We start from the raw sequence: 22,486 nt of genomic DNA, 5'->3' as shown, positions 1-22,486 counted from the left end.
AAGGACCCACATATACTTACTTGCAAAGATATTGATCCACTGTCTTTAGTTTTGCTTAGGAAGCTGGAGATGGATAAATTCAAGTCAATGCTGCTATTATCAGTAGTGGAACCAGTGCCTGAATCAGTATCATTTTCCTTTTGATTCTCAGATTCTGGAACCAGCATGGTTTCAGTTTTTGATAATGCACCTATTTCCCCTTTATTTTCTGCATCTTCAGAGTTGATATTAATACTCGGTATTGGAACAGGCTGAAGTTCACTGGGCTGTGAAGACGGAGTCAGTTGAGGTTCTGTTTTAATTGGCACTTCACATGGAATTGCTTTTTGTTCTGTATCTAACTGAACAGTGGCTTCATGAGCATCCCGAGTTTCACTTCCTAAAACCTTGTGGTCCGTATGAGTTACTGCACGTCTGACCTTTCTTTCTTCAGCGCTACTGGACTCAGTAATTTCCTCACCTTCATTTGTCCCAGATTCCTCATTGGTCTTCACTATGTTCTCTAAACTGCTGATTAATTGTTCCTCATCTTTACCTTCCACAGATTTCTGATCTATCTCATTAGTTTCCACTACATCTTTAATAGGAACTTTCTCAGTAACACCAGCCTCGGGACCTTCTGTGGGCTTACTTACTAATTTCTGGTCTACTTCAGTCACTTCTTTCCCATCATTACCCTGAGCATCCTCAGCATTGTTTTCAACTGCTTTCTGAACAACATCTCCTGTCTCATTCCTTCCTATCAAATTGCTTGTATCACTGATCACATCTTCTAGAATTTTGTCATCTTTTCCCAATTTCTCTTGGCTGTCTTCCTTTGTAAATGTAACTTCATTTTCAACTGGCTGAATGTCTGCCTCTTTTTCTCCAGTCTCTTGAGAAACTAAATCCATTGTCTGAAGAGCAATATCTTTAGTTTCTTCAGATTTCATAATCTTATTTTCAAATATCTGTTGTTTTTCCTGATCCCTTTCTTCCTCAGGTTTCAGATTCTGTTCAGTATCTGTTTCTAAAGTTATGTTATTCTCTTTTCCTTCACTGACTGAATTAATGTCCACTATTCCTTGGTCTTCTGTGTCAGGCAAATTTTCAAGCTTGGGTCTCTTCTCCTCTCTTCCATTTTCCTCGATTACTGTTGTTCTATTACGAAATTCAGCCATAGCTTCTAAGTGAGCATCATTAATATGTTCATTAACACCCTCTGTAGCTTTCTCAGGTTCATCAGTAGTGAGATTTTCATTAAGAACTTTGTTGTTAAATTTATCTTCATAAGCATTATGTTCTGTTTTTTCTGAGACAGATTCCAAAATACAAGCATTTTGTGAAAGTTTATCTTCTTCAGAGCTGGCAATACTGAGGTCAGATGAGGCACGCTTACTTGCAGGTATTGGCTAAAAAAGATTTTATACATTTTTAGTGTTAAAACATAACTTCAAGATGGAGTCCAAAACAATATATATTTTGTATACAGATATAGGATTTAAACAATACATAATGATTTAATATCTTAATTAAAATTTGATGAAGTTATAAAAATAATTTAAAGAACTGACAAATCTTCAAATAAATATGACAAAAATGGGTAGCAAAAGGCAAACTTGTTAATCTTCACCCCTAAAACTAAAGGTTTTGTACTGCTACCTATCAATTAATCTTTAGACACAGGTGCAATTACACCTCAAAACCTAACTTTAAATATTACCTAAATAACATTTCGTTTCTAAATACTGACCAAAGAGTTTTCCGTTTCCTCATCATCATCTTCCTCTTTGCCATCTTCAACTTCTTCTGTTACTTCAGCCTTTGCCTCTGCAATCAGCTCTCGAATTGGTTTGTTGGAATCAACCGTAACAAAGGGATGCTGTTTGAGCATTAAGAAGAGCATACTTAATAACAGTTGAAACACTTATAAAATTTCAGACACATAATACACATGTCATTATGTGGTAAAAATATAAATACGTGGATAACAAAAATATAAACAACTTCAGATAATGTTGCATCTGGGCAAGGAAGGAGGAGAAGGGGACTGAGCAGTAGTAATAGGGCTGCCTGCAACTATGTACTTTCTTAAAAGAATCTGAAGGAAATATGTCAAAAATGGTAACACATATCTGGGTACATGTACTTTCCTATGTTTGAAATTTCATAATCTAAATTAAATTTTAAAGCAAGTTTCAAATGGATACATTTTTAGCTCTTAAAAAGTAACAATATATATAAATCCTGGAAAAAGCCTCAATAAAAGAATTACAAAAAGCTTTAGAGTTCTGTTAAAAGTGTCTGCAAATAAGGGCATCTGGGTGGCTCAGTCAGTTAAGAATCTGCCTTTAGCTCAGGTCATGATCCCAGGGTCCCGAGATCCAGTCCTGCACTGGGGTCTCCACTCAGCAGGGGGCATGCTTCTCCCTCTCCCTCTACCCCTCCCTCCCACCTGCTCATGCCCTTTCTCTCTCAAATAAATAAAATCTTTAAAAAAAAAAAAAAGGTCCGCATATACCTGGTTTTATGACATGGTTCTAATATTCTTCAGAGTAAGAAGACATTTTATTCATTTTTGTACACTCAGCAGTACTTAATAGTGCCTGTCACAGACTAAGACCTTCTAAAGTGGGAGTAATAAAATAATAAGAGAAAGTGTGTTCTAGGGATCTACCTGTTGCACAGAGCAAGGCAATTTTTTCTGCTTTTTCCCCAAGATAAATAGATCAACCTAAAATACCAGGATGCAAAAGTAACTCAATCTAACAGTAACTGCCTCAAGATTTGTCATTCTGTTTGTTTACCTGTAATATTATTTAATAGGTTTCTATTTCAGATATTACAAATAGGTCCTCCTATAAAACAAACTGATCCAATCACTTTAACACCATTTTCTTAAAACTCAACAGTCAAATATTATTGAATATTTATCCTCACTGTAAGAGATATTAAAAAAAAAAAAATTAGCTCATTACCCCTGCCCCCAAGGGGCTTGCTTTCTAGAAACTGGAGAGACAAAGTGGAAATAACTAACAAAATGGAAATAACAGAATAAAAAGAATACAATTAATCAAAAAAGCACAAAAGGAATGACTTATAAGTTAAATGCCTTTTGGTAATGGCAGCACATGTTTGTAAAGCAAATGTTTACTACTACAGTGTATTCCAATTTTCCACAGGGAAACTTGAGTGAAAAGAGAATACACTGAATGAATCTAAAATTGTATTCTTCATAAGAGATGTTAAAACAATGACATGATCACTGTCATCATATTTCTCTTCTCTTACCTGCAGTAGCTGAGATGTAGTCCACCTGGAATCCACATTCTTTTCCAAGCATTTCTTTAGAAAGTCCTTAAAATTTGAAGACCTTCAAAATAAAATTTTAACAATGATACTGTTTTATTTTCTTGTTATTAAGATCAAACAAAACTCTGGTAAGTTACAGTTGTGTTTTTTAATGTATGTAATACTATTCAACATAACAAAACTGGTTAATGGGAATACTAAGATTTCATAATAATATTAAGATGAATATTGATATCATCTGTAAATATAAAATTAAATATATATGTATGTAGAGTCATGGTTTCAGACATTATGATATAGTCACATATTCCCAAGTATGCCAAAAATCACAGAAACTCTTCTATTAAATTCCACAAATATAAATTAACCACATATATTCCTCGCTTTCTTACAGTATAGAAAATACTGTATTATAGGGGCCCCTGGGTGGCTCAGTCGTTAAGCATCTGCCTTTGGCTCAGGTCATAATCCCAGGGTCCTGGGATCCAGGGAGCCCCACGCTGGGCTTCCTGCTCAGCAGGAAGCCTGCTTCTCCCTCTCACGGCACACTCCCCCTGCATGTGTTCCCTCTCTTGCTATGTTTCCCTGTCAAATAAATAAATAAAATCTTTTAAAAAATACTATATTATATACAGTTGCTTCATGTAGACCTCAAATCACTGATACTTTCAAATTTATGGAAAAAGTTAGTTATAAGAGTTTGTGTGGTTCTTAAGTCTTAAAAAAAACCTACCAAAAATCAGTTTTCTACTCATACAGTCTTTGTACCATGTAACTAAACTTAAATACCCTTGAGAAGCTGGGAGAATAAAACATCAAGTTTTGCTTTGTAAAAGGCTTCGTTTAGAGTATTTTACCATTTTGATGGCTGTGCTAAGGTAGGGGGCTCTGATTTTGCTATTTTTAGCAGCACTCGCATTGGATTTAATTCATGATGAGGTGGTTCTATCTCAGCCATTTCTATTAAAGTGATACCCAGGGACCAAACATCAGCTTTGTAGTCATAGGGTCTGTCCTTAGATGTTTCACACATGACTACTTCAGGAGCCATCCTATGAAGACAGAGAATTGAAAAGTTAAGATGATTAACTTAAGAATAATAATTGCAAGCCACATAAAAGAGAGACAGTATAATCAATTATGTGAGCAAAATTAATGAGTGATAATAGGTGATAAAAGCTTCTGACATAATACTATAAATCCATAAAGCTGAATACATACCAATATGGTGTGCCAATAAAGGAATCTCTTCTTTGAATTGTCCTTGTGTTTTTAGCTGATACTCCGAAATCCGCTAGAAATAAAAGCAATCATACAAAGTATTAATAGTTTCTAGCAAAGCTCACTGTACTTCACACAGGGAAAAGCATTTCAAGTCTTTAACAAGACCACTCTTATTGAAGGGTAAACAAAATAGAGTAACTTCTCTACCATCCTAATTCTGACCGCTCTCTTTTTACCACAACACCCTCCAAAAAAACTGCCAAAGAAAATATCTTATCATTAATACATTTAATATTACCACCCTTATACATCTTCAGATCAAGAATTCTTCAGAATTGATAAAAACAAATAGTAACTTTAAAACAGACCAGTCTAATAACATTTCAAAGCAAATGCCAACTAGTGGTAAATGATATAATTAAATTGATAAACATTTTTTTCTATAGGGTAAAAAGCAGAAATTACTAAGTAGCCTTTATGACAGCATATGTCTTGCTAATTTCCTCATAAAATTATATTATAAAGAAAAAATCAAAAACCATGTTTTCTGATTTAAATTATAGAGAACAGCAACATTATAGCTTTATCAGTTATTAATCTCACCTTTTCAGCTTAGAGAACAATAGGAACACAATTTGCTCTTGCTGCATAATTACCTCATACCATTTATACCTAACTTTTAAAGTTACTTGTTTGAAATGCCACAATTCTCAAAATGAATAAATATCAAAAATCCAGTATTTGGTGCTCATACCTCCAAAAGTGACACAGAATATATATACTCAATAAATGGTAGCTACCATTAGCAGCCATATCTATAACTTTAACCTTTCTGCTATTTTGTTGGTAGAACTCTTAAAGCTCATGAAATCCTGACTGTGTTCTAATTATTTATGTCTATTATATGGTGCAGGGTTTTTTTGGACCACATAATTTTGGGGGGGGGTTTTGGACCACATAATTCTCCCACTTAAAAGACAGTGGTAGCTATCTATTGCCTGTAGAATGAATTTAAAGCTTCCTAATGTGGTGTACAAAGTCCTTTATTACATTAGATATTTCATTAATGTTTTATAATGAAGTTCATAAATGAGTAAGCAAATAAAACATATTAAACTTGGAAGATACATCTGTAGAAGATACAATGTAAATAGATTTATTCAGGACTCTACCACTATCCCAACCTCCTAACTTACAAGCTTCTCTTATGCTTTTGGAGGAAGGACTTGAAACCACAATTTGAATTCCTGCCAGAAGAGGTTCTGTACTCAGGTAAAATGAGCTCAGTACTTATTCAAGTATTTTCCTAGAGGCTATTAATGCTCTTTTCTTTTCAACTTTCTATCCCCCCCTCAAATATGACTGGGGAAGGAGATCCAGAAACAGACCTAAACAACTGTCCCTTGTCAACACTCACATTTCTCTAAGCACCCTTATAAACAGGAGGTAAACTAAAGATGGACAAAAAGGTACCTTAATTGTTGTGCAAAGGGGAAAATTAAGATTGCTATACACTTTGTAGTTCTATTTATAATTATGCCGCATGCATATGTTGGTCTGTTAAAATAGCATTTTACCCATTTATTTCCATTTGTAACCACGTGACCTGATAAAATCATAAAAATTTGGTTACTGTGGTGTATTAAATAGTTCTTGAGGACAGTATGGTACTTTACATTTGTGTACATGTAACAGGGTATCGCAGAAATAGAAGGTTCTCTAAGTATTTATAAATTAATAAAACAAAAACTGCAACCGTTTTAAATGTCAACCAACTCAAGACTACTTTGGTATTCCTAAATCTTCAATAATTTAGTTATTTTTAAAGGTATGCACTCTTTTACACAAAAGTATGTGCCTATATTTAAGATTCTAAATACATTTACAGAAAAATGTGCACCAAAATGGATCAAAATGATAATGTACTTTTTTTTAAAGATTTTATTTATTTATTTGACAGGCGGAGATCACATAGAAGCAGGCAGAGAGGGAGGAGGAAGCAGGCTCCCTGCTGAGCAGAGAGCCCAATGCCGGGGCTCGATCCCAGGACCCTGGGATCATGACCTGAGCTGAAGGCAGAGGCTTTAACCCACTGAGCCACCCAGGCGCCCCGATAATGTACTATTTTTAAATGAGCTACCAGAGTTTTAAAAAAAAGATATAAAACATAAAAGAGTAACATACATCAGAATTACAAAACCTCAATTATGAGGTGAGAGAACTCAAGAAAAATTAGAAAAAGTCATTTTAGAAACAAAGACTAAACTAGAAGAAATGCAAGAGCAAATAAGCACAACAAATTTACACCCATTACCACTTTACATTCATTCGGATGGCTAGTGTTGACAAGTATGTGGAGAAACTGGAACCCCTGTGCACTGCTGATGGGAATGTAAAATGGTACAACTACTATGGAAAATGGTAGTTTCTCAAAAAATTAAATATAGAATCACCACATGATCCAGCAATTCCACTTATAGAATGGCCAAAAGAATTAAAAAAAGGGAGTCAAACAGGTATTTGTGTATCTATGTTCATAGCAGCATTATTCACAAGAGCCAAAAGGTAGAAGGTAAAGTGTCAATGGCTGAATTGATGAACAAAATGTGGTACGTATAAGTAACAGAACACTGCTCAACCTTTAAAAGAAAATGGACATGTTACAACATGGTTGAACCTTGAAGACATTATGCTAAGTAAAATAAGCCAGTCACAAAAAGATAAATATTGTGCGATTCCACTTATATGAGGTACCTAGAGTAGTCAAATTCATAGAGACAGAAAGTAGAATGGTAGTCACCAGGACCTAGGGGTGGAGGGAGGAATTGGGAGTTAGTGTTTAATGGGTAGAGAGTGTCAATTGGGAAAGATGAAAAGAGTTCTAGAGATGGATAGTGGTGATGGTTGCACAACGATGTGAATATGCTACAGAACTGTACACTTAAAAATCGTTGAAACGGTAAACTTTTATATTTCGCCACAATTTTTTAAAAATGAAGAAAGATAAAAAGAATCTGGGACAAAGTTCTTAAATATTGCTGACTAGAAAAGCCAACAAACAAAAAAAGTTCCTAAAAAAGATAGACAATGAAAGGGAACAGAACAAATAATCAAACCTGTAATTCCAGAAAACCTTCCTGGAAAAAAAAAAAAGGCTTGAATATTAGAAGAACATATTAGAGAAAAGTCTAGTCAAATTATTGGTCCTTGAAGAAAAAAACTCTTTGGCATCTAGGCAAAAAGAGTACATGATTTGAAAGAGAAAGAAAATCAGATTATCATCAGACTTTTCAACAATAACACTTTATAACAGAAGAAAACAGGGTAACATATTTCAGATAACTCAAGGAAAGAAATGTAAGCCAAGGATTTTCTATCCAGCAAAACTGACCTTCAAAGTATAAATATGGGTAGAACTTTTATCATTATGTAAGAACTCAGAGAACCCCTCCAGAGTTATCTACCAGAGAATAAACTTCAGACAACCAACACAACCAAAGAGATATCATAGTAAGGACTGGTGGTGAGCATTAAATACAGAAAAGGGAATGAAAATAAGTAATTATGGGATATTCTAAATCTATCATCAATGCCCTTGAGAACCAGGACTCTTAGGATAGAAGGAGATACACATGTAATACAGAAGAGGCTAGGATAAAAAAACAAAACAAAAACAAAAACAAACATCCTGAATTTGATTAGGAAATACATAGGAACTCAGAGAGCCTAGCTGTGTCCTCTGGAAAGGCCTAGAATCATGGCCAAACCAGAAACTGTTAATCACTTCTAACATTCATACGCAATCTTGAAATACCATATCCTACTAAAAGAAACTAGGGCTTTGGGCGCCTGGGTGGCTCAGTGGGTTAGGCCTCTGCCTTCTGCTCAGGTCATGATCTCAGGGTCTTGAGACTGAGCCTGGCATCGGGCTCTCTGCTCAGCAGGGAGCCTACTTCGCCCTTTCTCTCTCTGCTTGCCTCTCTGCCTACTTGGGATCTCTGTCTGTCAAATCAATCAATCAATCAATCTTTAAAAAAAAAAAAAAAGAAACTAGAGCTTCTTTAAGAAATGGCTAATTACAGTTTGGAGGCAGAAAATATACAAGATAGGGGCGCCTGGGTGGCTCAGTGGGTTAAGCCGCTGCCTTCGGCTCAGGTCATGATCTTGGGTTCCTGGGATCGAGTCCCGCATCGGGCTCTCTGCTCGGCGGGGAGCCTGCCCCTCTCTCTCTCTCTGCCTGCCTCTCTGCCTACTTGTGAACTCTGTCTGTCAAATAAATAAATAAAATCTTTAAAAAAAAAAAAGAATTTACAACCATTTTTTAAAAAAATTTGGTAATAAAGTCTAAATTTATGTAATTTGGAAGGATGAAAAGAAAAAAAAAAAAAAAAGAAAATATACAAGATAATCCTGAAACACCTCAACCTAACCTGTAGTAACAAGGAAGCTATCAAAGGGTACTAAAGTCATATCAAAGGGATTAACATACCAACTTAAAGAGGCTCCCATTGATCAAAGATGGCATAATGTGAGCTTTAATTAAGATAAAAATTATAGTAGATTTCACATCTACAAAATTAAATTCATGAGTTAAAAATATTTTTAAAAATACTGGTCACCAACTGAGGGTGAGAGAGAACCAATTCATGGTCTTTAAAGCTATATGAATAAAAAGAAGGAATCAAGGATTTTTCCTGTCTTGTCCATATGAACTATATTCCTCAGGAACCAAATAGCTGAAGGAAAGTGTCATCTTATATAATTATTCTTAATTTTATAATGATAAATAAAGATAATAAAATACTTGGTGAATAATTATATCAAAATTATTATCAAAAAAGTAAATGAAAACAAAGTGATAGAATTCTCATTCTGTAAACTCAAACCAAAGAACAGATCTAAGCATTAAGCATCAACAGTTGTTAACATTAAAAAAAAAAAAAAAAAAAAAAAAGCTAAAGGCAGACATGTGCCTCCCAGTGAAAGGACACAAAACCACCTATATATAGTCTTGCCAAAGAATCAAATTTGAGACTGATGAGGCCTTTGCATTTATCTGCACATCTAAAGGAAATACAAAGAGAAACTTACTAAAAATGATCATGAGTATACAGTTGGCAAAATGCAGATTGAGGAAAACTCAACAGGTCCAATACCCAGGTCTCATAGTTAGTTCAGTGCTTCTCAACCTTTTTTTATCATCATTCTCCTACAGAACCTTTTTAGACTTTCTTTCCTAATCCTCCTTTCTTCCATGAAATTTTAACACCACAGACATAATATATGTTTGTTTTCTGTGGGCCATTTGGAGGATTATTAAATATTGTAATATCTAAGATTTTTTTGCCCCCAAAAGAACCAATTCTGGCCCCCATGAAAATGCATGACATAAAATGTAAAGAAAAGAAAGAGATGGGAGGGGGGTGGGATCCTATAAATTAAGAGACTTAGAACAAAAATGAGGTTTTAAATATAACCAAGTCTAAATTCTAAAGTCAAGAGATGAACATTGGGTAATAGAGCCATAAAGAAATGAAAAGAGAAAAAAAAAAACAAAACTCAAGTGATTACTATAAAGGTCCGGATAGACTGCCTGTGGAGAAGAGAGGGACACTGATTAAGATGGGACACATGAAGTGCTGCTTGTTCTATTTCTTGACCTAGTGGTAGTTACAAAGCTATCATCTACAAAGCTACAAAATCACTAAGCTACACAATTACTTGTGTGGTTTTCTATATTTGTATTATTTCACAATAAAAAGGTTAAAATTTAGTATATTAACTTATACTTGTTTTCTTTTTTAAGGTTTTATTTATTTGTCAGAGAGAGAGCACACACACACACATACAAGCAGGGGAAATGGCAGGCAAAAGGAGAAGCAGGCTCCCTGCTGACTGAGGAGCCAACGAGAGACTCAATCCCAGGACACTTCGATCATGACCTGAGCTGAAGGCAGATATCTGACTGAGCCACCCAGGCATCCCAAATTCAATCTGTTTAGGTGTCATGAAAAAAGTGAAATGACTATGATCAACGGTATCACAAGATGGCCTGTAAATATATTTTTTCCTTTTCATCCTTCCAAATTACATAAATTTAGACTTTATTACCAAATTTTTTAAAAAATTCTTATCTTGAGTATACTTAAAGATAACTGTATCTTCCATATGTTTGTGTATATAGGAAATTAATCAGTTTTCCATCTAAAATCTACATCTATTTTCTTCTTAAGAAGTTATCATCTATTTGCTCAGTGTAAAAAACAAAATTAAAAACTTGATACTTATTTTAGGCATCCTTTTCAGGTCTACTTGGTTAGTTTGGCCAGGACACTATATTTATAAAATGGAGTATAAAAGTAAACAATGGGGGCACCTGGGTGGCTCAGGGGGTTAAGCTGCTGCCTTCGGCTCAGGTCATGATCTCAAGGGTCTTGGGATCGAGCCCCGCATCGGGCTCTCTGCTCAGCAGGGAGCCTGCTTCCTCCTCTCTCTCTGCCTGCTTCTCTGCCTGCTTGTGATCTCTGTCTGTCAAATAAATAAATAAAATCTTTTAAAAAAATAAATAAATAAAAGTAAACAATGGTAAAGAAACTCACTAGACATGAGTTTTGGAAATGAAGATAAAACTAAGTTAGCTGTTTTATATATTCTCTCATTCTAAATGTATTACAAGTAACTACATATAAAAATTAAGAAGTAAAAAGAATTAACCAGCTTTCTAAAGTTTGTCTTTTTGAAAATGAAGTCCATCCTTTCTTACCTTCTTTTTAAAGTGTCTTTACATAAGTTGCCTATACTTAGGAATTCTGGGAGTTAATGAATTATTTATCCAAGGCAGTATTTAAAAAATTAACATGGAGTAATTTCTCCATGTTTCACACAGTTGAGTCATAACAAAACAATATTAAGTCACATACATCCAGGGGAAAATCTCAGCACATATTCAAATGTTTGATTTAAGGGAAGAAACTTACCCAACTTAATATCTCCATCTAAGGTAAAAAGAATGTTGCCAGCCTTTAGGTCTCTGTGGATGATTTTATTATCATGCAAGTAGTTCAAGGCCTCTAGAGTCTGTTTACAAACTACTTGTATTTGGGACTCAGTTAAAGGTCTCTCGAGTTCTAGAACGAAAGAGTAAACAAATCTGCATTGTTATACAGTGAAAACACATTAACAAGGTGTATACCTTCACCATCAATGTCAAAGGTAACATTCAGTGAATTATTTTAGAAGAACTAAATATCTACAAAGATTATTTTCTTTATATATTCAACATTTCATTTTAGAATTGTGTTAGAATTATTTAAGAATATATAATGTAATTAGGCTGATTTCTTAATTTACTGAGCTTCACTCAAGATATATATTCAAGATGTATATATATGGTTAAATGTTTGAAATCCTTTGATTAAATATAATTTAAAATACAAACATAAAGAACAAAATGATGTTTACCAAGCATCACTGCATCCACCGCTCCACCTGCACAAAATTCAATAAGGATCTGCAAGCACAAAAAAAAGCATGTGTCTAACTCAACACTGAGTTTGAGTATTTTTTTTTTCAATTTAGCAAAAAAGATAAAGGAATAACTAGGTTATGGAAACAATTCTATGCTGATATCTTTACACCATAAAGATTTCCTGTCAAAAAAGTTGAGTCTTAATGATACACATTTTGAAAAAGCACAAACACATTGTAGACATATGATCACCATTTTTAGTGTCCCTGCTTCTGTAAAATTACTAGGTACACAATTTTTCTTGGGAACAGTATTTTATATCCATTTCTTCACTGCCGAGAGATTTTACTATACTCATTTTTAATGTAACTACTGTGATTTAAGTGATCAAACCTATTTTTTAACTTTTCTAATAGGAATAAATCCTCAAAATACTTAGAGACTTCTTTAAAACACACACATACACACACACACACAAACACACACACACACACAAAAGTTTCCAATCCCTGCTCAATTATCAATCACATTCTGATGGATGTCTTCCCAGATCTCCCTGGTACAAACCACCATGTACTTTCCGTCTCACCCCATCACACCTGTAATTTTATATATATACTTCCTTTAAGTATTAATTATAGATGATTAATTCTACATCTCTCACTAGCCTGTCCCTCACAGATGTCCAACTTTTTATTTTGCAACAATTTCAACTAAAGATCTTACCTATTTACTGTCCAGGAGTTCACTTTCACTATAATCTCTGAGAACATTCTACTAGAGCTTTGAACAACTACATTAGAGGACACCACACTGATGAAAACTACAGATAATTATTAAAAATTATTTATTTTGTCAAATTGTCTAGCTTCCTGATTTTTTCACTTTTGTATATACTGTAATTTTTTACAGGTGCTTGCCAACTACAAATTGTTTTCAAATTTGTTGTATCATGTGAGAAATAATTTGGAAGGTAGCTCACTCATCTCATAGATAAGTAAACAGATTCAGAGGTTAACTGACTTACTCAAGCTCCTACCTAGCAGCACCAGGATCAAAAAAATACAGGGCTTTCAATTTCCAAAGTATTACTTGCACTACACGACCTACAATTCTCTCCTAACACTTCCATCGTAACACTTTCCTTTAAGGAGAAAAACAAAAACTCTCATTTCAGTAAGGCCTCCTGATTAAATTAGTGTCAGTACAGAGAAAATGACTGACCAGTTATAACAAATATTATTTTATTTCTATATGTATTTGTGCCTAATATTTTCTAAAAATGAACAAAATTTATATATTCAGCCTTAGCCACTACATCATACACCAAAGGTGAGTCTGATAATACAGAAGATAACTATTTAACATTTGTAGTAAGTGTTCTATAATTCATTACATGATCTACAAAAAGTGTAGGGTAAGAAATTATAAATAATTTCTAAGAAAACAAAAGGTATTTCCAAAAAAAATTTTTAAGTAAATGTCTAAATTTAAATTACAAACAAGAAAGACCATATAATTCCATAATTTGGGAAATTTAATATCCTTTTTTTTTTTTTTTTTAAGATTTTATTTATTGGGGCACCTGGGTGGCTCAGTGGGCTAAAGCCTCTGCCTTCGGCTCAGGTGATGATATAAGGGTCCTGGGATGGAGCCCCACATCAGGCTCTCTGCTCAGCAGGGAGCCGGCTTACTCCTCTCTTTCTCTCTGCCTGCCTCTCTGCCTACTTGTGATCTCTGTCAAATAAATAAAAATCTTTTTAAAAAATTATTAATTATTAAAAAAAAAAGATTTTATTTATTTGACAGAGAGAGAAAGAGATCACAAGTAGGCAGAGCAGCAGTAGGCAGAGAGAGAGGGGGAAGCAGGCTCCCCGATGAACAGAGAGCCCTATGTGGGACTCGATTCCAGCACCCTGAGATTATGACCTGGGCAGGCAGAGGTTTAACCAACTGAGCCACCCAGGTGCCCCAGAAATTTAATATTCTTAACCAAGCTTTTCTATTTGGGTCTAATGTCAATCATGAAATACTGTACAAATGGAAATCTGAACACATCTGAACATCTGTTGAAGCTAGGGATAATTATGTTGTTAATGACCCTCTCAATAGATCAATTCAAGTAACATAAGTAAACAGTAGAGGTAATAGGTTTTTACAACTTATAAACCTCTTTCAGAAAATTAACTCATTTTGGCTCTTATAGATCAACAGAAAATAGTTACCCAAAGATTGTTCTCATAATAGAAGGCATCCAGAAGTTTGACTATATTTGGGTGATCACAAGATGCTAATATATCAATCTCAACCATGTAATCTTCAAGTTCTTCTTCAGATTTCGTGTCAATCACCTTTGCAGCAGCTAAAACATTGGTCTCTTTATTCTGGGCCTAAAAATGAAAGCATCACAAATGTCACAAAATGCATACGTGATTTTTTAAATTTTATTTTCCATTTTTTTAAAATGAACTTTTTTTAGAGTAGTTTCAGGTTCACAACAAAGCTGAGCAGAAAGTACAGGTCCCAGCCCCTGCATAGGCACAGCTTCTCTCACTATCAACATTCTGTACCATAGTAGTACACTTGTTACAACTGACGAACCTCCACTGACACATCATCCCCAAAGACCACGGTTTTCATTAGGAGTTAACTCTTAGAGTTTACGCGATCGGTTTTGACAAATGTATGACATGTATCTACCATTATATCATACAGAATAGTTTCACTGCCCTAAAAATTCTTTATGCTCAGCCTATTCAACCTTCCCTTTTTCCTAAGCCCTAACAACCACTGATCTTGTCCACTGATCTTGTTAATGCTTCCATAGTTCAGCATTTCCAGAATGTCACATAGCTGGGATCATACAGTATGTAGCCTTTCCAGATTGGCTTCTTTCACTTAGTAACATGAATTTAAGCTTCCTCCATGTCATGGTTTGGTAGTTCATTCCTTTTTAGGACTGAATTGTCCATCACATATAGATGTGCCACAGTTTATCCATTCATCTACTGAAGTCATCTTGGTTATTTCCAAGTTTTAGCAATTATGAATAAAGCTGTGCAGGTTTTTGTGTAGATTTAAGTTTTCTTTTCTCTTCTTTTTTTTTTTTTTAAGATTTATTTATTTGATGACAGAGATCACAAGTAGGCAGAGAGAGAGGAGGAAGCATGCTCCCTGCTAAGGAGAGAGCCTGATGTGGGGCTCGATCCCAGGACCCTGGGATCATGACCCAAGATGAAGACAGAGGCCTTAACCCACTGAGCCACCCACGTGCCCCCTTTTATTTTTTTTAAAGAATTTTTATTTATTTATTTGACACAGAAAGAGAGAGCACAAGCAGGTGGAGTAGCAGGTAGAAGAAGACGAGAAGCAGGCTCCCCACTGAGCAAGAAGCCCAATGTGGGGCTGGATCCCAGGACCCTGGGATCATGACCTGAGCCAAAGACAGTCGCCTAACCAACTGAACCACTTAGGTGCCCCTAGATGTAAGTTTTCAACTTCTCTGGGTAAATACCAAGGAACACAATCACTAGATCATATGGTAAGAGTACGTTTAGTTTTATAAGAAACTGCCAAACTGCCTTCCAAACTGGCTATGCCATTTTGTAGTCCCACCAGCAATGAATGAGAATTCCTGTTGTTTAACATCCTCGCCTGCATTTGGTATTGTCAGTAAGAATTCTTTGTCATTCTGATAGGTGTATAGTAGTACCTCCTTTTTTAATTTGCAATTTCCCAATAACATATGATGTCAAGAATCTTTTCATATGTTTACTGGTCATCGTATATTTTCTTTGGTGAGATGTCTGTCCAGATATTTAGCTCATTTTTTAATGAAACTGTTGATTTTCCAATTGCTATGTTTTAAGAGTTCTTTATACATTTTGAGTAACTTTCCTTTATCAGATATGTTTTGGCAAATATTTGCTCCCAATCAGTGGCTTCTCTTCTCATTCTCTTCACATACTTATTTTTAAAAGATAGCCTAGGGGCACCTGAGTGGCTCAGTGGGTTAAGCCTCTGCTTTCAGCTCAGGTCATGATCTCAGGGTCCTGGGATCGAGCCCCGCATTGGGCTCTCTGCTTAGCCGGGAGCCTGGTTCCCTGCTCTCTCTCTCTCTCTGCCTGCCTCTCTGCCTACTCGTGATCTCTGTCTGTCAAATAAATAAAATCTAAAAAAAAAAAAATAAAAGATAGCCTAAACATATATATTAACTAATAAAAGCTATGCACTGTGCTAAGTGCTTCATACACACACAGAACAGTGTTTCACATAACAGGCTCTGTTGGGTCAAACTGTTAAGGTTCAAATTCTTGTTCTATCACTTACTAACTGTGTTGCCTAGGGCAACTCACAAAATCTTTTAGTTTCGGGGCTCCTGGGTGGCTCAGTGGGTTGAGCCTCTGCCTTCGGCTCAGGTCATGATCTCAGGGTCCTGGGATCGAGCCCCACATGGGGCTCTCTGCTCAGCGGGAGGCCTGCTTCCCCCTCTCTCTCTGCTGCCTCTCTGCCTACTTCTGATCCTTCTCTCCCTCTGTCAAATAAATAAATAAAATCTTAAAAAAAAAATCTTTTAGTTTCCTCATCAATAAGACATATTAACATCTTACAAGTTTGTGAGAATTAAGATAATATATATTAGCCAAATGAGAAAAATACATATAAACATTTAACAAAATGCCTGCCATAGACAGTAAGGATTCAATCATGTTAGGTGTAATTATTACTATTGTTTAATCCTCACAACAACTGCATGATATATTATTATCCTTAAAAGAGGATATACAAACTTAGAGAAGTTAAAAAGCTTTCCCAAGGTCATGTAGTAAGAGACAAAATCAGGATTCAAATCCAGGTTTGTTGCCAAAGCCCTTTCTTTACCTGAATCATTACCCTTTCCAGTTTTCCTATACTTCCATCAGTTATTTTTCTTTGTACTTAGTACTTTAACTTTTCCATTTTCTTTCTTTAGCTGAATAACTTCTCATTTCCATTTATTATAAATGAAAGGCTTCCAAATACACTGTAGGAGCCAAGACCATTTGTTGAAAAGTTAAGAATCAGATCTTAAAATACTAATTAGGTTTTTCTTTTTAAGATTTTATTTATTTATTTGACAGAGAGAGAGAGAGAGATCATAAGTAGGCAAAAAGGCAGGCAGAGAAAGAGGGGGAAGCAGGCTCCCTGCTGAACAGAGAGCCTGATGAAGGTGGGGGAGGGGCCTGATCCCAGGTCCCTAAGCTCATGACCTGAGCTGAAAGCAGAGGCTTAACCCACTGAGCCACCCAGGTACCGTAATTAGGTTTTTAAAAGACATTTCAATATTATATGTTATCATTGCTTCAGTGAAACTCCATTTAATACCTTAAACAAAGGAAAAAAAATACCAAACTCTTAAAAGCTAGTAAAAGTTTCAATAAATAATGTCCAAATCCCACTTTAAGAATTTATCGTAAGAAGAGGCACCAGGTTGTACAGTCTGTTAAGCCTCTGATTCTTGGTTTTGGCTCAGGTCATGATCTCAGGGTTGTAAGATTTAAGCCCCACATCAGCTCCCGTGCACAGTACAGGGTCTACTTGAGATTCTCCCCCCTCTGCCCCTCCCCCTGCATGTGCTCACTCTCTCTCTAAAATAAGATCTTTTTAAAAAAAATTATCATAAGCAGATAATTATACAAAATAAAAAATATGCATACACAAAATTATTCATCAAAGCACTATTTATAATAAGGAAAACTGAACGAACCTAAATGTTCATTAGCAGGAACCTGCTTAAATAATTCAGCACATTTCTACAATGGAAAATGATGTAGCCATTAAAATCAATAACTAATCAATTAATATTTAAGATGGAACAGTAGCTGTAACACAACACTTAATGGAATAAAAGCCAACTTACTAAACACAGTGGATATAATTTTACAAAAACCACACATCCACTTTTTGTATTTTTCATATTGTTTGACTTTTTTTTTTTTAAGATTTTATTTATTTATTTGACAGACAGAGATCACAAGTAGGCAGAGAGGCAGGCAGAGAGAGATGGGGGAAGCAGGCTCCCCGCTGAGCAGGGAGCCTGATGCGGGGCTCGATCCAGGACCCTGGGGCCATGACCCGAGCCGAAGGCAGAGGCTTTAACCCACTTAGCCACCCAGGCGCCCCTCTTTTTGAACTCTTAATGTTATGCCTTTTTATTTTTTTTAAAGATTTTATTTATTTATTTGAGATAGAGAGAGAATGAGGGAGCGCAAGGCTGGAGGGAGGGGCAGAAGAAGAGGCAGAAACAGACTCCCTGCTGAGCAGGGCTCCATCCCAGGATCATGACCTGAGCCAAAGGCAGATGCTTAACCAACTGAGCCACTCAGGCGCCCCCTGTTATACCTCTTTAGCTCTTTCGGACACATTTAGACAAGAATTGTTATTGTATGTCTATTCTCCTTGTGCACAAATAAGAAGTAAAATACTTAAAGTTTGACTCCTTTGAATCACCTTTTCACTCAGAGTTATCTAATGTCTGTTTTTCCACAGGATATCATTCTCTGGCCATTAAAAGCTTTGGGGCTTAAAACAGTGCTTCTCTACTACTGTCAACCAAGATTTTCTCTGAAACCACAGTCTCCCATTTTGCAATTAGAGAGCTGATATTTTCTTGATCTTAACCAAGGTGCTAAAAGATTTTTAGATAACAACCAGGTCTCACATTCTTCCTTCAAAAGGTTTACTGATTGAAACATCAAGGGGCTGCAACTATATGACACTAGGGATACAACTAAGTTCACATGCAGAGGCAATGACAGATAGATCACAATGTCACTCAGCCAACAATACTAAGCTATCTATAGATAAAAGACATATCCCAATTTCAGAAATGCTAAAAAGTAAAAACTGTCATAATTAGTGAAACATGGCACCAAGTTTGTCTCTCAAAGAAAGAGACTACAGTTGAACCAACAATAATTAGAACTCACCCTCCTCTGAGTCAGAGGAAATAAGCCAATGAAAGATAAGCTATACTCTCATTATTTTCATGTAACACTTTGGGAGGAAAAAGACTAGAGGAACTGTCCTTGAAGAGGAACACTATAAAATATGAGCCCCGGTAAGAGACCAAATGGGGTTAAAAGTCATCCAGTTTCTGCATGCTTCTACTGATGTCCTTGGAGATTTTTAAGATCTCTCTTATAAATGGATGACATAAAGGGGAAAAAATAATTAATACTAGATAATCTCTAAAGTACTTTATAGCGACAAACTCCATTATTCCACTCCTCTGGATGTAATAATTAAACCAACAATGTTACCATTTGGTTTATTGTAAATAATAAATAAAAGTTACATTAGAAAATATAGTGCATTTTACATAATTGCTTGAAAATAACTTGATTACTTATCAGGACCTCTTTCTAAAGAACTCTGAAAATCAAAACCAAAATATTGGTAAATGTGTGAAAATATACTTTAAACAAATATAAAATGTTAAAAAAGAAATAGCTTCATCTACTACCTAAAAGCATGAAAACTCTTCACATAAAGATTTAATGAAATAACTAAACAGATGTTAATAAAAATGATAATGGAATAATGAATGCCTAGATATTAAAGAAAATACAACTTCTATTGATAAAGTTTTCAAAGATCAGTCATAATCACCTAAAAATCAATGCTTTTCTTTTCTTTTCTTTTTTTAAGAGTTCATTTATTTATTTGACAGAGAGAGAGAGAGAACACAAGCAGGGGGAGCAGCAGAGGGAAAGGAAGAAGCAGACTCCCTGCCAAGCTAAGAGCCCAATGTGGGGCTGAATCCCAGGACCCTGGGATCATGACGAGAGCCAAAGGCAGCTGCTTAACGGACTGAGCCACCCAGGCACCCCTCAATGTTTTTATTTTCATGAATCATGAATAGAGTATGGCCATATTACTGCAGGGAAACATAACTTATCTATGAATTTCCTGAACTGGTTTTATGTTCTAAAAGAAAAACTATCTCCTCCCATATTACTCTTGTTTTAATAGTTTATTCCCTGGGTGGTGAACCTATGAGTAATTTTTAAATCTTCATTTATTTTAATCCTACTTTCTATTACTTCCTATTTTCTAAGACTATTTAATACTTCCATAAGAAATATATGTTAATAAAATTGTCAGCTGGAAATTGAAATACCAGCACAGAAAAAATTTTAGAGGACTTCTTTAGTACCAGAGAGGTGTCAGTTAATCAAAAGGGGAAGGTTAAAAAAAAAAAAAGGATAAACAGAGAAAGAACCTAAAAGACAAAGAATGAAAAAAGAAAGAGAAGAATTCAATAAGCACTGAGATTGATTCTACTGATTTGGATGATCTGAACAAAAGGTTGAGAACTCAAAGATACTCCTCCCCCCACCAACACAAGAGGTAAGACCCTAACTGTCCAGTGCATAAGGACATGCAACCATAACAAACTATAAAAACTAAACAATCCATATCACAGCTAATGAACATCAACTACATACAGTCATTGGTCAAAGCTGTAGAAACACAAACACAACACTCCACAAAAATCTGCTGTAGGAAAGAAACACAGTAACACAATCCATTAAAGTGCACTCAAGAGCTGATCTGCTAAAATCAATCATCCTTTCAATACTTATTGGGTGCCTTTTATGTCAGACACTGTCCCAGACACTGACAATGTAAAGAATATAAAAAATTTCTCTGCCCTCATGGCACTTAAAAATTGTGGGGAGAGGACAGTCAATAGGCAAATAAAAAATACATTAGCAATTAGTACTATGGAAAAAATAGGGTAGTAAGATGAGGAGATGGTCAAGTGGGCAGGTACACAGGAAAGAGGTTACAATTTATATATTTTTTAAAGATTTTATTTATTTATTTGACAGAGAGAGATCACAAGTAGGCAGAGAGGCAGGCAGAGAGAGAGGAAGGGAAGCAGGCTCCCTGCTGAGCAGAGAGCCCGATGCGGGACTCGATCCCAGGACCCTGAGACCATGACCCGAGCCGAAGGCAGCGGCCCAACCCACTGAGCCACCCAGGCGCCCCAAGAGGTTACAATTTAAAGAGGGTAGTTAAGTTAGACCTCACTGAGAAGGTGATCACTTGAGCAAATCGAAATTAATGACTCCAATGATTATGTTTTTTTGAGCTATGTAAGCTGGAAATTTTAGTATTTTGCAAAGAAACAGGCTATAAAAAATCTCACTATAAATCTCCTATTTATTAACTTATTTAATCTTTGTATCAGAAAAGGTCCAGACACAGGGAAATAAAAAAGGTATCTCAACAGAATTTAATATCATTATTAATTATGTTAGTATGTAGGTAACTAAAAAGATAAAGAAAGAATATTAAAGATGAGGGAGGTAACAAGTGCAGGGAGAAACTTACCATCCTTAGGACCAGAGGAGCCAAAGTAGAAGACTGGAATCAGTAAGACCCCAAGGCTTGCAGGGAAGGTTCTACACAGCTGAAACTCAGATCCCTGAGGAGAAAGTGCTGCTTGGCTGGTGCCAACATCTCTGATTTGGAAGAGGGGGTCCTGTGGGACTGGGGTGTCTTTCAAGGAAGAGAGGGCTAGCCAAATACAGCTGGTGTTATGAAAGACATTGATGAGGCCAGCTCTTGAGTCCTGGAAAACTACAAACTGGATTCAACTGCTGCTACAGAGAGAAACCGCTGTTGCTGGGGTGAACAACTCTACTAGGATGGTGGTCACACTAACACAAAAGCAGAGAGAAAAGGACCCCACAGGAGACAAAAGAGAAAATCCATACAAGTCCCTTCTTTCTCCTCCTCCCTACCGCCTACCTCTAGCACCCTGTACATGTGAAACCTAAAAGTGAGCAGCTGACAAGGCAGAAATGTGGTTTGCAAATACTGAGAACAGCATTATAAAGCAGAGCATGGAAGGGTGTGTTTGAGCTGAAAGACAATAACTTAATAGTTGCTGGCATAATCCTTAATCTTTCTAAAACTGATGAGGATAACAGATGAGAGAAGGAAGGAACAGAGTAGTATGAAGTATTTGGGTAAAAAATATCTACAGAGTTCCAAAGAGCTATTAAATGAAAAGAAAGGAAACAGCACTGAAGAAAGCATATAATATACTTTTAGACTACTGCTACTGTTGTTATCTGTTTCTAATTATATGCTAATTCTAGTGATCTCTTCAGAGTCCTGCTAAGATTTTGGTAGGAACAAGTGTCAGCATTAGAGTAAAATTTTTTTTTTAATATTTTATTTATTTATTTGACAGAGATCACAAGTAGGCAGAGAGGCAGGCAGAGAGAGAGAAGGAAGCAGGCTCCCCATGGAGCAGAGAGCCTGATGTGGGGCTCGATCCCAGGACCCTGGGATCATGACCTGAGCCGAAGGCAGAGGCTTTAACCCACTGAGCCACCCAGGCGCCCCTAGAGTAAAATTATTAAACATAACTTAATAAAGATATCCAGCTGACTTTCATTATTTGTGGCAGTTATGTCCTAGAAAGTCATTGCAAACACTAAATTA

The 22,486-nt window shown here is 35.8% G+C and overlaps 1 protein-coding gene across 2 annotated transcripts in view; it reads right to left on the bottom strand.

Moving 5' to 3' along the window:
- LOC111145295 (STE20 like kinase) overlaps positions 1 to 22,486 on the bottom strand; it is a 62,444-nt gene that overhangs the window by 26,586 nt on the left and 13,372 nt on the right. For both annotated transcript variants that reach the window (XM_022500128.1, XM_022500129.1), the window contains exons 2-9: positions 14,209 to 14,373; positions 11,977 to 12,025; positions 11,493 to 11,642; positions 4,513 to 4,585; positions 4,149 to 4,343; positions 3,271 to 3,352; positions 1,733 to 1,861; positions 21 to 1,391 (exon numbers count right to left, since the gene is read on the bottom strand). In XM_022500128.1, the coding sequence (XP_022355836.1) occupies positions 21 to 1,391; positions 1,733 to 1,861; positions 3,271 to 3,352; positions 4,149 to 4,343; positions 4,513 to 4,585; positions 11,493 to 11,642; positions 11,977 to 12,025; positions 14,209 to 14,373 (2,214 nt within the window). The remainder of the gene's footprint in view (positions 1 to 20; positions 1,392 to 1,732; positions 1,862 to 3,270; positions 3,353 to 4,148; positions 4,344 to 4,512; positions 4,586 to 11,492; positions 11,643 to 11,976; positions 12,026 to 14,208; positions 14,374 to 22,486) is intronic.

This window comes from Enhydra lutris, unplaced genomic scaffold (genome assembly GCF_002288905.1).
Source record: "Enhydra lutris kenyoni isolate GAN:26980312 unplaced genomic scaffold, ASM228890v2 scaffoldscaffold12, whole genome shotgun sequence".
NCBI classification, from domain to species: Eukaryota; Metazoa; Chordata; class Mammalia; order Carnivora; family Mustelidae; genus Enhydra; species Enhydra lutris.
Note: the sequence above shows the minus strand (reverse complement) of the source record. Positions and strands in the feature narration are given on the sequence as shown.